Source organism: Lepeophtheirus salmonis, chromosome 7 (assembly GCF_016086655.4).
Source record: "Lepeophtheirus salmonis chromosome 7, UVic_Lsal_1.4, whole genome shotgun sequence".
In the NCBI taxonomy this organism is placed as follows: Eukaryota; Metazoa; Arthropoda; class Copepoda; order Siphonostomatoida; family Caligidae; genus Lepeophtheirus; species Lepeophtheirus salmonis.
The window spans coordinates 4,978,072-4,991,682 of NC_052137.2; the positions used below are offsets into that span (position 1 = coordinate 4,978,072).

General features: G+C 32.6%; 1 protein-coding gene across 1 annotated transcript in view; it reads left to right on the plus strand.

The window, feature by feature from the left end:
- The first annotated feature begins 330 nt into the window (after nucleotides 1-330).
- kat80 (katanin 80) overlaps nucleotides 331-13,611 on the plus strand; it is a 178,504-nt gene continuing 165,223 nt past the window's right edge. The window contains exon 1 of the mRNA XM_071890121.1: nucleotides 331-607. Coding sequence (XP_071746222.1) covers nucleotides 559-607 — 49 coding nt within the window. The 5' untranslated portion in view covers nucleotides 331-558. The remainder of the gene's footprint in view (nucleotides 608-13,611) is intronic.

The window sequence follows — 13,611 nt, forward strand, 5'->3', positions numbered from 1 at the left end:
TAATATATTATAATTCAACATCAATCTAAAGCTGTGGAATACGTATAATAACGTCCCTTCAATTTGACGTATATTATCAACTTTGAATGAAGGAATAAATAGCTATAAATATAATAGCCACTAAGCAGACACAACCAAAAAATAAATAAAACAACGTTGTGGGTACCAATGACGTCAGGGAATCGTAAAATGAAGAAAGGGGGTGTGCAATGTAATAAAAAGGAGAAAGAATCAAGGAGAAGCCGGAACGGCTATACAAGGCATAGAGCGTTTGCCTTGAGAAGGAGGGGGGAATATTACACATATATTTATTATGTAGGATTTGAGCGCACTCCTTTTTTCTGTCGTACTTTTTTATATGATATTTTTTCCTTCGTCAGTTGCAATTAGTGTTTGTTACCGTGTGTGGGGTATTAAATATATCCATTTTTTTATTACAGTCGTAATCTATCAAGTGTATAAATAAATTTGAGGAAAATAATTTATTGTTTGTTACAATTATAAAAATAAAACGAAGTTATTTGTGAAACAAGTTTGTGCTTCGGTCATTCAATCAAAATGGCATCCTCATCCTCTGGTGGCTCCATGAAAAGGGCTTGGAAACTCCGTAAGTTGATAATACATACGTAACAAGGATTTAGGCGGGAATTTTTGATTGGACTCCATTTTTTAAATGAATTATAATTGAATATCCAGTCTGCATAGAGTGATAATTACAATATAATTAAATATATTGATTTGAATGTATATAGTTCTGCTTGAGTGCTCTTCTACCAAGTGTTCTGTGAAGATTGACCATGTGTTTCTTAAGTTAGTATTTCCTGTTATTCAAATTCACAAGTTATTCACAGATTTTCTTCATTGTGATACTGTTTATTAAGAGCTCCACATAATAATTCAATAGGCAAATTAAATGGATATCTTTGACAAAAGTAGCCAGGGAACGGGATGCGTATATCCTTTTACATACTTTGCTCTATCATATATGTATTTTTGTTAAATTAAATAAGTTACATCTGTAGTTGAAATATATATGTTTTTGCATCTGCCTTTTGATCTCTCAATCCACCGTTTATGTACACATATCCTCCATACCTTCCCTCACCCTCAATTATAATCAATGTCAAGAATAATGCACAGGCCCTGATTAAGCTTAGAGCTGTTTTTTTCTGAACACTTTCGATGTGTAAAATTCAAGAAAATTAATATGGCAACTCGTACAATTGAAATAATGTTTAGTAGATGAGCTGTTTTGCTGTCATGACGTTTCATTATGTCAGCTAATAACAGCGATGAGAAGAAAAGAAAAAGACACAAATCCCACTACGTATGTATCTAGCAAGGAATTAATTACTTCGTAGTCGAGTACAACAAGGACTTGTACCTCTCCAACAAATCATCAGTCCTTCATGATCACACTCATTTTAAACGTCGATGTTTTTTCCTCAAGAATGAAAGATAAATGATGATAACAGCTTTAGAAAATATAAATAAACAACATGTTTATGGTTTCCAACATCAAAAAGAAGGTACCCCTAAAATGATTAGGATTTACAAGCCTAATCATGCTCTTAGAGGAAGGAATTATAAGCACTTTCTATGTGTAAAAAAAACATAAAAGCAAAAATTAACCCAGTAACCCAATATCGTTTAGCAGAAGAACAGTTTATGGTTCATGAGGTTTAATAATGCCAGCTTCAAGGAGCTATGGTTGGAAGTAAATAAACACAAATTCCACTCTTTATCTACTAGTGACATAGACAGGAATTACTCCCATGTTGAGTCTAACAGTGAATTACAGCTGTAATTCTCCCAATAGTCCTCATTATTACACTCTCCTTCATGAGTTACTTGATACTTAGATGTTCTCTTCTCAAGAATGAAATAATTATAAAAACAACTTTGGAAAATAAAAATATAAACAGTCTTAAAATTCCGAACTACAACACGTAGCACCCTAGAAAATACTTGGATTTTTTCCCCTTCGATTTAAGCTCTGTTCTAATAAAAAAGCTATAGCGAATGGAAATTTGAAACTTACATATTTGTGTTATATTGATTTGAGAGGTTCTCTGTGAGGAAATTAGGGTTGTCTTTTCATTGAATAGGTAGCCATGCCTATCAAGCACTTGCTGCGCTTTGATTTTATTTTTCAATCGGACGAAAATGTTCCGCAGCGAGAATCAAGACTTAGGAAATAAACTTTTCTTCCTTTGGGTCTCACTCCAACAGAGGTAGTCAGGTTGACGGGAATTGCTCGTAAGACCATCTACAATGTTAAGAAGAGGCTAGACCACAACGAGACCATATATGAACGAAGGCTTCGGAAAAAGTCCATAACTAATATGGATGCCTTCAAGGCCCCCCTGATCTGGTTTCCGGAGGGTTACAGGCTCACGGAAGTCATGCATATCGACGTATTCAAGGCCAACCTGCTCCCCTGGTTATAGGAAACATTCCCCTAGAGCAACGTTGTCTTTATGAAAGATGAGGCTCCTGCTCACAGTGTCAAAATAACTCTGACCTCCCTAGCTAACAATATCGCTCTCTAGTACAAGAGAATGTGGTCACCATACAGTCCGGATGTCAATCCCCTTAATTTTTTAATTCTTTCTGCACAGATTTTTGTTAAATGTTTAATTTAAGAATGACAGTTCCAAGACTTTCCAAGTTTGTAGGTTTCAAGTATCCACTTGGTACAATTAAGCTCTAACCTCTACTTTAATGCAAATATTTATGAGAGAAGGATTGCGACAAATGTGACTGTTGTAATGGTAAATTTCTAATGGCTGTTAAATTTTTGCAAATTGTAAAATATATATTATTATAAGAAAGCCATAAAAATATTTCCATGCCATTTTTCTTAGCAAATATAAATTATAATATTTTTTCATTTCTTCAAGATATGCACTAATACAAAGACCGGTTATAAATGTTTCATTCACCCTCTTTCGTGCCTGTTTTGATGTAATACATATCTTTATTATCATAAATATTATCTTAAAAGGAGATAATTTAATAAAATATAATATCCTATTTATATTATATTCTAACCAAAAATACAAATGAAATAGTCTTTTTGTATCATTGATAGTTAACATTCCTCATATTTCAAAAGTCCTACATAGTTATTGGCCTCATGTTATTATACTCATAATGAAGGACATTTAAATGTAGATATACTATAAACAATTGGAAATAATTGAATCAAGTTATAACAGATACAATATGACGTCACATGTTCCATGACAATTTTGTTTTTATTTTCTATACACTTGTAATTTTTTATATAGTGTCTTTTCGTGTGACGTCCGCATTGTGGATATCGGGCATTTTAAGGGGCTAAGTAACAAAGTTTTGTAGCAATGAAAATCCTTTTTTTATTATTAATTAGGAAAATACGAAACTATTGGATGTCAAAATGGTACCAACAAATAAAAGGACTTAAGCCTTATACTCTATTAAAAATATATCCCTCCAATGTCAATCTGACATTAAACTGTATTTAAAATATCTTATTACATTGTTATACAATCTTATTTCCATATTGTAGAATAAAAATAATTATTATAAAGGAAATAATTCGTCTTTAATCGTTCATAAACATTTTTTTTTGTGCAAATCTAATTTTTTTTTTTTACTATAAATTACTTTGATTTAATTCATATATGATTGTTCATTATTTGCATCAAGGTGTATTCAATGCAGATGATCAGGCTTTATATTCTTAAAACCATTTGTGGAAGTTTGACCAAAATGTATGTTGTTAAAATATCAACTTTGATATTGAGAACATAGAGAGCCCTTCAAACATTTATATATCCGTTCCTCACTGTATTTTACCTTTGATTAGACTTTTTCTTTATGGAAGTTTTTATACAAGTATAAGATCGGATTCCATACAAGATGCAGAGTGATTGACCAACTAACTTTCGACTTCAAAAATATTCCCTGCCTTTTGCTTAGCGTAATGGTATTTACAAATAATAAATACATTAAATGCAAATGAGCATTTAGGGAGTTCTAATATTTTGCCGCAAGACGGCGCAATTTCGTTTTTTATGTAAAAAAACTAATATAAGTAAACATCCCTTTCACAAAGTGCTTTTTGAATAAACAAGGAAAAACATTGAAGGTAAGATAGGAAGATAATTTATTGTGCGGTGCCCCCTATGTTTATTACTACTAAATTGTTTGACAATATATTTTTATATATAAACCTTCTTACACTCTTATTCTCATCATTACTAACAATTTTTTCCTTCATTCAAAGATCTATGGATAAGTAATCTTTTAATTTCCAAAGACATGAAGTAAATAGAGAAAATAAACCAAGAATATTTGATGATGGTGTTATAATTTAATAATGAAGAAGTCTTGTTTTTTTATTTGATTGATGTTTTTCTAAGGGTTGTTATGTACAGGGGGATCCAAATAAATTGGGGAAATCTTTAAAGGCTGATAACGAACGAGCTAAAAGGGGTACAACCAGAATTGTTTTATTATTTAAAATTATTTCAATTAGTTATAATCAGATCCGCCTCTCTTGATAACTTTGGCCACGCGGCGACCTCGTGCGGATCCACCTTTACCATTGCACTGGTTCTCCACTTTAATTTACATTCCCTGGATGGATTTAGTAGCCCAAGGAATAAATTAAAACTTCCAAAAAGACAGTGCACCGGCCCACAAGGCCAAAAAAGTGCAGGATGTCATGGGTAAAAAATGTCCTCACTTTTGGAGCACGGATTTTTGGCCTGCAAACAGTCCGGACCTGAACCCATACGACTTCTATCTCTGGAAGAGGATCCAGCATGAGGCTTGTGTTTCATTAAATGTAGCTTTCAAAAAATTATAGTTCTACCGAAGCTAGTTCCTTCGTTAAAACCCTTTAAAGATTCTCCCAATTTATCTGGACCACCCTGTAGTTAAAGCATATTATTAGTAAGTATTCGTAATTTACATCTGTTTCAATGAAGTTATTACATAAAGTCTTGTATGCCATTCAAATGGAAAGAGGATTACGGCATGGAGTTATTTTGGAAAATATATTGAACGTATTTATGTTCAACTGAATGAAAAATGCAGAACAATGGTGTGTGAGAACCTATGGTTTTATTCACGATATATACCTTTTATCCAAATATAGTTTTTCGGAAGGAAAATCAACATCAATTTGTTTGCTTACAAATCCACCTTTCTATCGTACATGATTGCATATATTTTGTATAGCCTTTTGAGGAAAACATTCTCACGTACACGAGTTATTAGTCTTATAAATTGATTGAAGAGTATTTGCATATTTATTTTCTTGTTATTTCCCATTGCAAAAATGAGTTAGTCAATAGGTTATATAAATTTATGCACGTAAAGTAGAGCGGTTTGATTTTCTACTTTTTTCGATTACGGTAGAGCGGAAAAGTTGTCATATGATATGAAAATTACCTATGTAAAATAGCATTTTCCTACGAGGTCATCTTTAGATCGCACATTTCGATCAAATTATGAAAAAAGACAAAGACTCTTTTCTTAGTGAATTTAGATACTAAGGAGACATTTTTAGTTATTTTTCATAAAATATTTTTTATAGACATTTTTCTAATCGATAAAAAGTATTTCAAAAGTTTTTTCTTCTTAAGTTGTCTTATTTCTTAAAATTTGATGATCCCCACATCCTTTTTTTTTTAATTTTCAGAAAGGAAGGATCAAAATTTTCTTATGATATTCTCTCTTTTTGCCTCATAGTGTACCATGAGAAAAAAAAAGCATTATAAATGTTTTTTATAGGTTAGAATAATATCTATCATAGTTAATTAATGTAAAATAATAATTATTACTGTATTTTAATCCTTATTGGCGAAATAAAGAACTCTCCTCTCCCTTCAAACTTTGAACAAGATGTGCTAGATAAAGATGACATTGTAGAAAAATGAAATGTTGCATAGTTAATTTTCCTAACATATCACAACTTTTCCCCACTATCCCTCACATCCAAATTGGGGAAAAAGTTGAAAATCAAACCGATCCAACGTACAGGGGGTTGTTGTGTTGTAAATCAGTTAATTTTTCTGCCTTTTCTTTTGATTCCTTGTTATGCGCAAAGAAGATTCAAATTGGGGACTATGTACAGTCCTGTGCATATGCTACATGAAATTGGTAATCCTGACAATTTAAAAACTGTTTGGGGCGGAGTTCAGTTATTTGCTGTCAAAGTTTCTGTTTCTTTTCAGTGTTCTAAACGTTGATTGGTTGAATTAGAATGAGTTCTTGTATTCCTCTAATAATTATCCTTGTAAAACGTGAAGAAAAATATATATATCGTGCGTCAACATAAATACAATCTTGAAGAAAAATCAATAAAAGGAAAAATTCTTTTATTTATTAGTTAATATATATAAAAATATATACAGTTCAATATTTCAAAGATATATTTGAGTCAATTCAAGGCCTTGCACTCAAATTTGTGGGTTGAGTCTAAATACATACGAATTTAAGCTATAGTTAAGAACCTTAATTTGATTTAAGATAATTATATTTATACCGATATGACGAAATTTTGGTTAATTTAAATACAATTTGCGGTATATCCAAAGGGTTCAGAATAATAACTATTTGTTGTTAGAAATGAGCGATAATTCGTCAAAGTATACAAATATGATTCAGACTCAATGTAGAGAAAAATAAATCTAGTTTGCTTTGATGTGGATGTGCCTTATATGCTATTTTCTTTTAATAAAGTTTGATTTCTTAGGTTGATAAATAATGTTCTCTCAGTCCTTATTTATTCGGTTCAATCCAGTCTTAAGTCCGTCGATCCTTCGGACTGTATGAACTAGAATTGAGTAAAAAAAGAAGAAATAAAGTTTAGTGGTGTCATCAAGGATATAACTTTATTAGTGTTAGGACTAATATCCAGGACTGAAATGGACTGGGCCGAGACTTCAACTGGAGGGGACTGCCGTCTTCAGTCGTAAATAAGGATCAAGGGAAAATTAGTGATAAATACTTTCTTATCCTATCTTGTCAAGACAGTCTGATGATTAAAAGTTAAAGAGACGTGATGGGGCATAGTTAAATCTGCTCATTTTTCAAAGGTCACCCTTGTTTGTTTGTTTTGTCTCCTACTCTAAGCTCTGTCCTTCATATATATATGCATAATGTATTGATAAAAGGGCGTTTAATCAATAAATCTCTTGGTGTGTAAGTTAAGAAAGGTTTTACTCTTGTGTTAAAGAAGTATGTTATGTATTGTTACGGACATAGTCTTCCTTCTTACTTCGAGGCAAATGTTTTTTTTTCCTTTTTTCCAAATCGATTTATTAGTTTATTACACTCAGTATATTTTCTTTTACTTATATTTATAGATCCAATTCTAAATTTCTTATTTCTTCAAAATGTACCTGCATAAATACTATCTAGGAAATGTCTCTTGGGATCCTGGAAACCCGAAATCTATATGCTTTCTATGAACGGAAACATTTCCAATAAATTCTTATTAATCGGGAAACCTGGATATGTCGCATCAACAATTAAACAGTCTTGAACTAAAATCAGTAAAAGTAGAAAACAAGGAAATCATTGAGCAGATTATAATTAAACGCAACCCCTTGGTTTGGGTGTCCTTAACTATTGGTCCTTGGAATTTTTCATAAAAATATCAATGGTTTATAAATGCAAATAAGCTATACATGATATAAATATATTATGATCATTGTACATATCTTGTAAAAAATATTACTATGTTAATTATAATAGCATATACCGGGTGGTGCATTAACATCTATACACTTACAAATTAAATAATTAATGAAGGATGAGTGATTAAAATTATTTCATATTTCGATATATTAAAGCATTAACAATTAGTTACAAAACTAAATAAACCTGAGCTTTCTAGCCTACGCACAAATCGAGCAAATTTCCATTCGCGCACTCCAAGCAGTTGGTCGTCTACACGACCACCGTCTACACCGTCAGCAAGTATAAAACATTGGAGAGGAAGAAGGACTCCGTCAAAAAGGCCACACTGGATCTGGAGGAGCTAATAAAACAGAACAGGGCAATCCTCTCAAGTGCATTAGGGCCCATGCAAGAGATCTTGGGGTTTCACACCAGACTATCCAGAGAGCTATAAAAAATGGGTCGACAGATCCTTGTAAAAAAAAACTCTTTTGAATGAGTCATTATGTACTCTTTTTTTACACTTTGGCCCCCTTACATCCCTCATACCAACCCTCGACATGCACCAAAAAGGTTTTGCGTACATGCCGAGTGGAAGGCCTGCAGTGTCCGCCATCCAAAGACTGAGGCCCTCAAAGCCACTGTCAGCCAGCACCGGGATGACATGACAGAGAACTACATCTGGAGCGTGTGACAGGCCTTCTAACACCGCCTGAAAGCCATCATTGCTGTTAAGGGCGGCTATATTAATGATTAAAAGAGCTTAAACACACATCTATTCATTGTATTAATTTTGTTCAAATTCTATTGTTAATTAATAAATTATTTCTTGTTGGGATCTGAAAATTTAAAGGTTTCATATTTTATTTTAATGAACCCCTCTGTACTACGAAAGTTGAACTAGGGAACCGGCCTAGAACTGACAAATTTTATTGCGGTCCTTTCAGTATTTTTTCAAGACGGATTCAATACTAACACTACTTACTAACTAGCCAAGGCAACATGGTACGACTTCAGTCAACAACACACTTGTGATCTTTTACAATGTATGTTGTACATTCCCTTTTCCTATATCACCTTCTCATAAAGGTTGTAGAAATACCACATCATATTATGAAAGGAAGGGCACTTACGTAATACATAATTTCTTAACTCCATTGTTTATACTTTGATTTGCACATTTTGTCTCCGGGATAGAAATGAGCCTTTGTTTGGAAATGCGGTCATTGGTCTACTTTCCATATTCGTGCACCATTGCCACCATGTGTCGTCATCATAAACAATATGATCATCCATTAGTATCCCCTCTATATTTACTGTGCCATAAATCAGGCAGGTCGTAGGAAAACTCATGATCCTAGTGTGAATTGTGTCTTCTTCTTTTCCAAGTTTCACTCACATACATCGATTATTACAAAAATTGTATTTATGTAATAGCTCTATTAAATTTTCACATGGATTTCTCCTCCTTTGTCGTTCTTGTTCCCTCATTATTGTTCTTTTTGTATTATTATTTATGGCCTGCCATTATACAGCTAGCCTATAGAGTATATTTTTTATTTATGTACTTTTTGCAGTTACATATGGAATTGCAAAAGTCAATTTTGTGGTCATGATCATGATCAATAAAAACGACCAGACTCTTTGAGTATTGCTGAAAATTGGGATGTAAAATAGTAGTGGCCTGGGCGGCAATGGTAAGCTGACTAAATCAGAAAATATTTAATCATATTTTTACACCATAGACCAGTCTAACTCAGTGGCGTCATTAGCCCCCTTTTTTTGGGAGTGTGAGCCCACTTCAAAGTTTCTGAAGCCCACTCCTCAAATTTTTATAATTTCTTATATATACTTATTAGTGTAAAGACTCGGTCCAGCACCGAATTTTTTTTTTCAGTTCGGTCTTACGTGATTTTACTAGACCGATTTGTATCGAATTTTCGGTCCAGACCGCGGTCTCAGACTGTAGCCAAATTTTCTTGGGTCTCACTTTGTAGACCAATTTTGATTCGCACTCACTCTATGCACCGATTTTTTCGGTCCAATATTATAATATACATTTTTTTTTTCTTGATCAACTTTCATTCTTTTTTTTTTTTTTCTAAAGTACACGAAAAGTTCTAGAACAAATACTGAGTACATATAAGAGACTGTGGGACCAAAATTAATCCGAACTATCTCTGTTTAAACTTCGTAGAACGTCATTGTACTTGAATAAACCCGTGATGTCATGTTATAAACAATTTATCAGTAAAATCGCTTTCGACGGATTTTTTTGGGACCGAACTAGACCAATTTTTTCCTTTGGACCGATATAGACCGAATTTGTATATGAGACCTGTCCAGACCTAATTAATTCGGTCCAACAAAAAATATAATATCTCAGACTGGTCTAGCATTTTCATACCGAAACACAACATTAATATTTATACGTCTGCTTTTGGTATATTCAACTAGTTAATCCAAAAATGGTCCAACAGATCAGTCTGAAATTTAGCAAGTAGACGTATAAAATAACTAAGCATGTTCCTATGATTTTCTAAATACCTCTTGAGTTCATTAAGAGCCTGTATTTGACCGAAATAAAACCTCATTAGTCGTAACAATCAGTTTGGGTAACACTGCCTTAGAATGAGGGGGGAAAAATAGGCCTATCATTTCAAAAAGATTAAATTTCGATTCACGGTTGTCTCGATCGAAATATCGGTCTAGAAAACACATTTAAAAAAAAATCATACTGGGGTCTGTAGTATATGTTTCAAATCCACGAAGCCTTTCCGTTCCTTAGTACGTCCATCAAATATTTAAACGCTGATGACGTATATAGACATTTTCATACCACGAATACTGCGCATCCTCCTTGGGTATATGTATATTATTGAGAAAATCGGAAAAATAAAGATATCTTCATACACATAATTGCTACTAATAAACGAATTTTTCTTCTTCGACTCGTAATTTATGAGGTACTAAATGTGTCATCTCTCTTGTAACTTCATGGAAATGTCTTTTTTTCCTTCATTAAAGAGGATTTAGAACATGGTACGTCGCTGTTGTTAAATGTTACTCAATATAATTAAATCTCTTATAGACGGTCTTTAAGAAAAAAGATAGGGCACTAAGAGGCAAGAGTTATTATTGTATCTGTGAACACAAAACCAAGCTAGAAAGTGTTTTTTCCCCTCAAAATTAAGCGTGGATTACATTTGTATTCTTCTAAGAAATTATCCTAAATTTCTATTAACAAATTATTATCCTTAACCGTTTGAGTGTATCGCAAATTGCACTACTTAAAATAGCCAAAAATTGATTTTCAGTATAAAAGAAGAAGTTGATATATTTTTCAGTTTCATCAGTTTCAAAAATCAAATAAAGTTTCTCAACTAGGGACGTTCAAATTTTTAAAATAATGGGGCACATTGTCAATAGAAATATTTTAATGTGTCACAGAATCTATTAGATTTAATTTATTGAAAAATGTCTTTATATATATTTTAAAAAAAACTATAAAATACATACTTTATCAAATTTACATTTAATTTTACTGTTCATGTTTATTTTTAAAAGTTTTTGAAAATTAAAAAAATATCCTTCGCTGCATAATTTGATCGAATGACCTACTTTTTAGAAAATAAAATTTTTCTGTGTTTTCTGATAAATGTTTTTCCCCGGAGCGATATTTATCAAAAAATACTACTTGTAGTGAGAATGAGTTGTGGGCCGAACTTAAACATTAAAAGGACTGCAATACGCCCCGCAGTCCACGTGTTAGACATCCGTTGTTAAACTATAGTTTAATAATAAATAAATAAATTTCGAAATAAAAATAATAATTTTCTAGCGTATTACCTTTAGTGTTTTTTTTTAAATTTTCCAAAGGTCTATTATAATTATTATATTCTAAAGGAGAGTACATATCAAGTAACTCATGAAAGATAGAGTGTACCAATGAGGATTATTTGAGGTGTTACAAGTCTTTGTTAACTCCGACATCGAAGTAATACCTACATATGTCCTTGTCAGATAGAGAGTGGGAATTGTGTTTATTTCCTTCCTTGAAGCTGTCATAATTAAACTTCATGAACCATAAACTGTTCTTCTGCTAAATATTATTCCAACACTTAACAGTTAGAAGGTTAATTTTTGTTTTCCTAGATATCCAAAGTGCTTAGAGTTAAAAACTTGAAACACAACCAAAACAATGTTTTTTTAGTATTTGCTTAAGCTGTTATCATTAATCTTTCCTTCTTGAAGAGATTACTTCTAAGTATTGAGTAACTACGTGTGAATGTATTAATGAAACACAGTGAGTAAAACAAAGGATTTCTTCCGAAGTTATCTTCCATATTATTAAAACAAAATTTGTCTCTTCGTCGACGACTAAAACTTTGATCAAAGCCGGGAAACCTGCTGGTTATATTATATAAAATAATAATTTAAAAAAAGAAAAAACCCCTGAGTGACAAGGATTTGATTTTATCTTCTTTTAGGAGCAACAAGTGAGACTAACCGGGGTCATAGTTAAGGGCAACACTATCTTAAGTGTGCCCGTAATTATGAGTTACGCTATTTTGCCTTAGAGCATTTTGACTCCAGGATATTTCGCCTGAAAATATGAATAAATGTGGTTTAAACCTCGTTATTGTTTATTTGTTTATTTTTGGTTGAAATTGATGTTCCCTTCGATTTTTGTTCTTCCTATTATACTAATTATTTTACTTATTTTGCCTCTGGTTCGAATTCATAACATAGTGAGATTTTATTTGTGTAAATTTTGAAATTTTGAGGCATGATTTCATCATTTTACCAACAGAAAACAACCCTTAAATGCGTGTTATAGTAATTCATATTACATATTTTTATTTAAAAAAATCCTGAGGTACATGAATTTTAACCAAAAATAACTTATAAATACCACTTAAAAGGCCTCAAACTTCGTCAAACTCAGTTTTCCAAGATGTTCCCATCTCAAAAGTCGTGTTGCGGGAAGGGAAAAATATTTGCCAGAAAACGGAACAATCTAATTTATGTTCCTCTATCATGTATTTCAATCCATCATGGTCGTCGTTGTCGTCTATATATGTGTGAATAAAATTAGAAAAGTACATACAGAGTGATTTGCAGTATTGAGAGTCCACAACAACAACAAAAACTACAGTGCACTTCTGAAAAGGTAAGGTAAGGCTGATGATAATGGTAAACTGATTCATTCGACTGTGTATTTTATGATACAACGGAAGTATATAGGATGTATTGTATATATATATATATACAGGGAGTCGATGTGAAAATTCTTTTGTCTCCCCTTGATTTCTTCAGTTACATAAATACATTTATAGGGTGTAACAGGGAAATCCAGCTCTTTAGATTTCCGCACTTTTCTGGCATTTTGATGACGAAATTGCGCAATGTTTTGTTTTTGTCTGCTATATAAAGAATTCTCTTAGTAGCCAAGATAGCGTGATGGACTCATTAATAGAAGATTTCAAGCCTTTTACATTTTCAGAGGCAAAATGCAGGTTCCCTATTCTGACCATTTTGGCGAACATAGATCTGGATACTAACAAAGCAGGAGAAGGACAGAGGAATTGAGGAATACCCTGGTGGAGACCAATGACTCCAGGGGGGTGATTACAAGGAAGGAGGGAGGTGCCGTAGCAAATTTAATATTTAGACTCCTTGCTCCACTGACATGAATCTGATGGAAATGTTTGGAGCTACATTGAGCCAAATATCAACAGATGTCCTCCTACCATAAAAAAGTCCATGATCAACTCCATCGTTCTGGAATGTAAGAATTTTGATCAGACTCAATTTTTCAGAGCCTGTATGCGGCTCAGGACCTGGAGTGAGGCAGATATTGAGGCCTACGGAGGCAGAACACAAAAACAAAAAAACCATTTTCTTAGTATACCAACAAAACCTCGACCA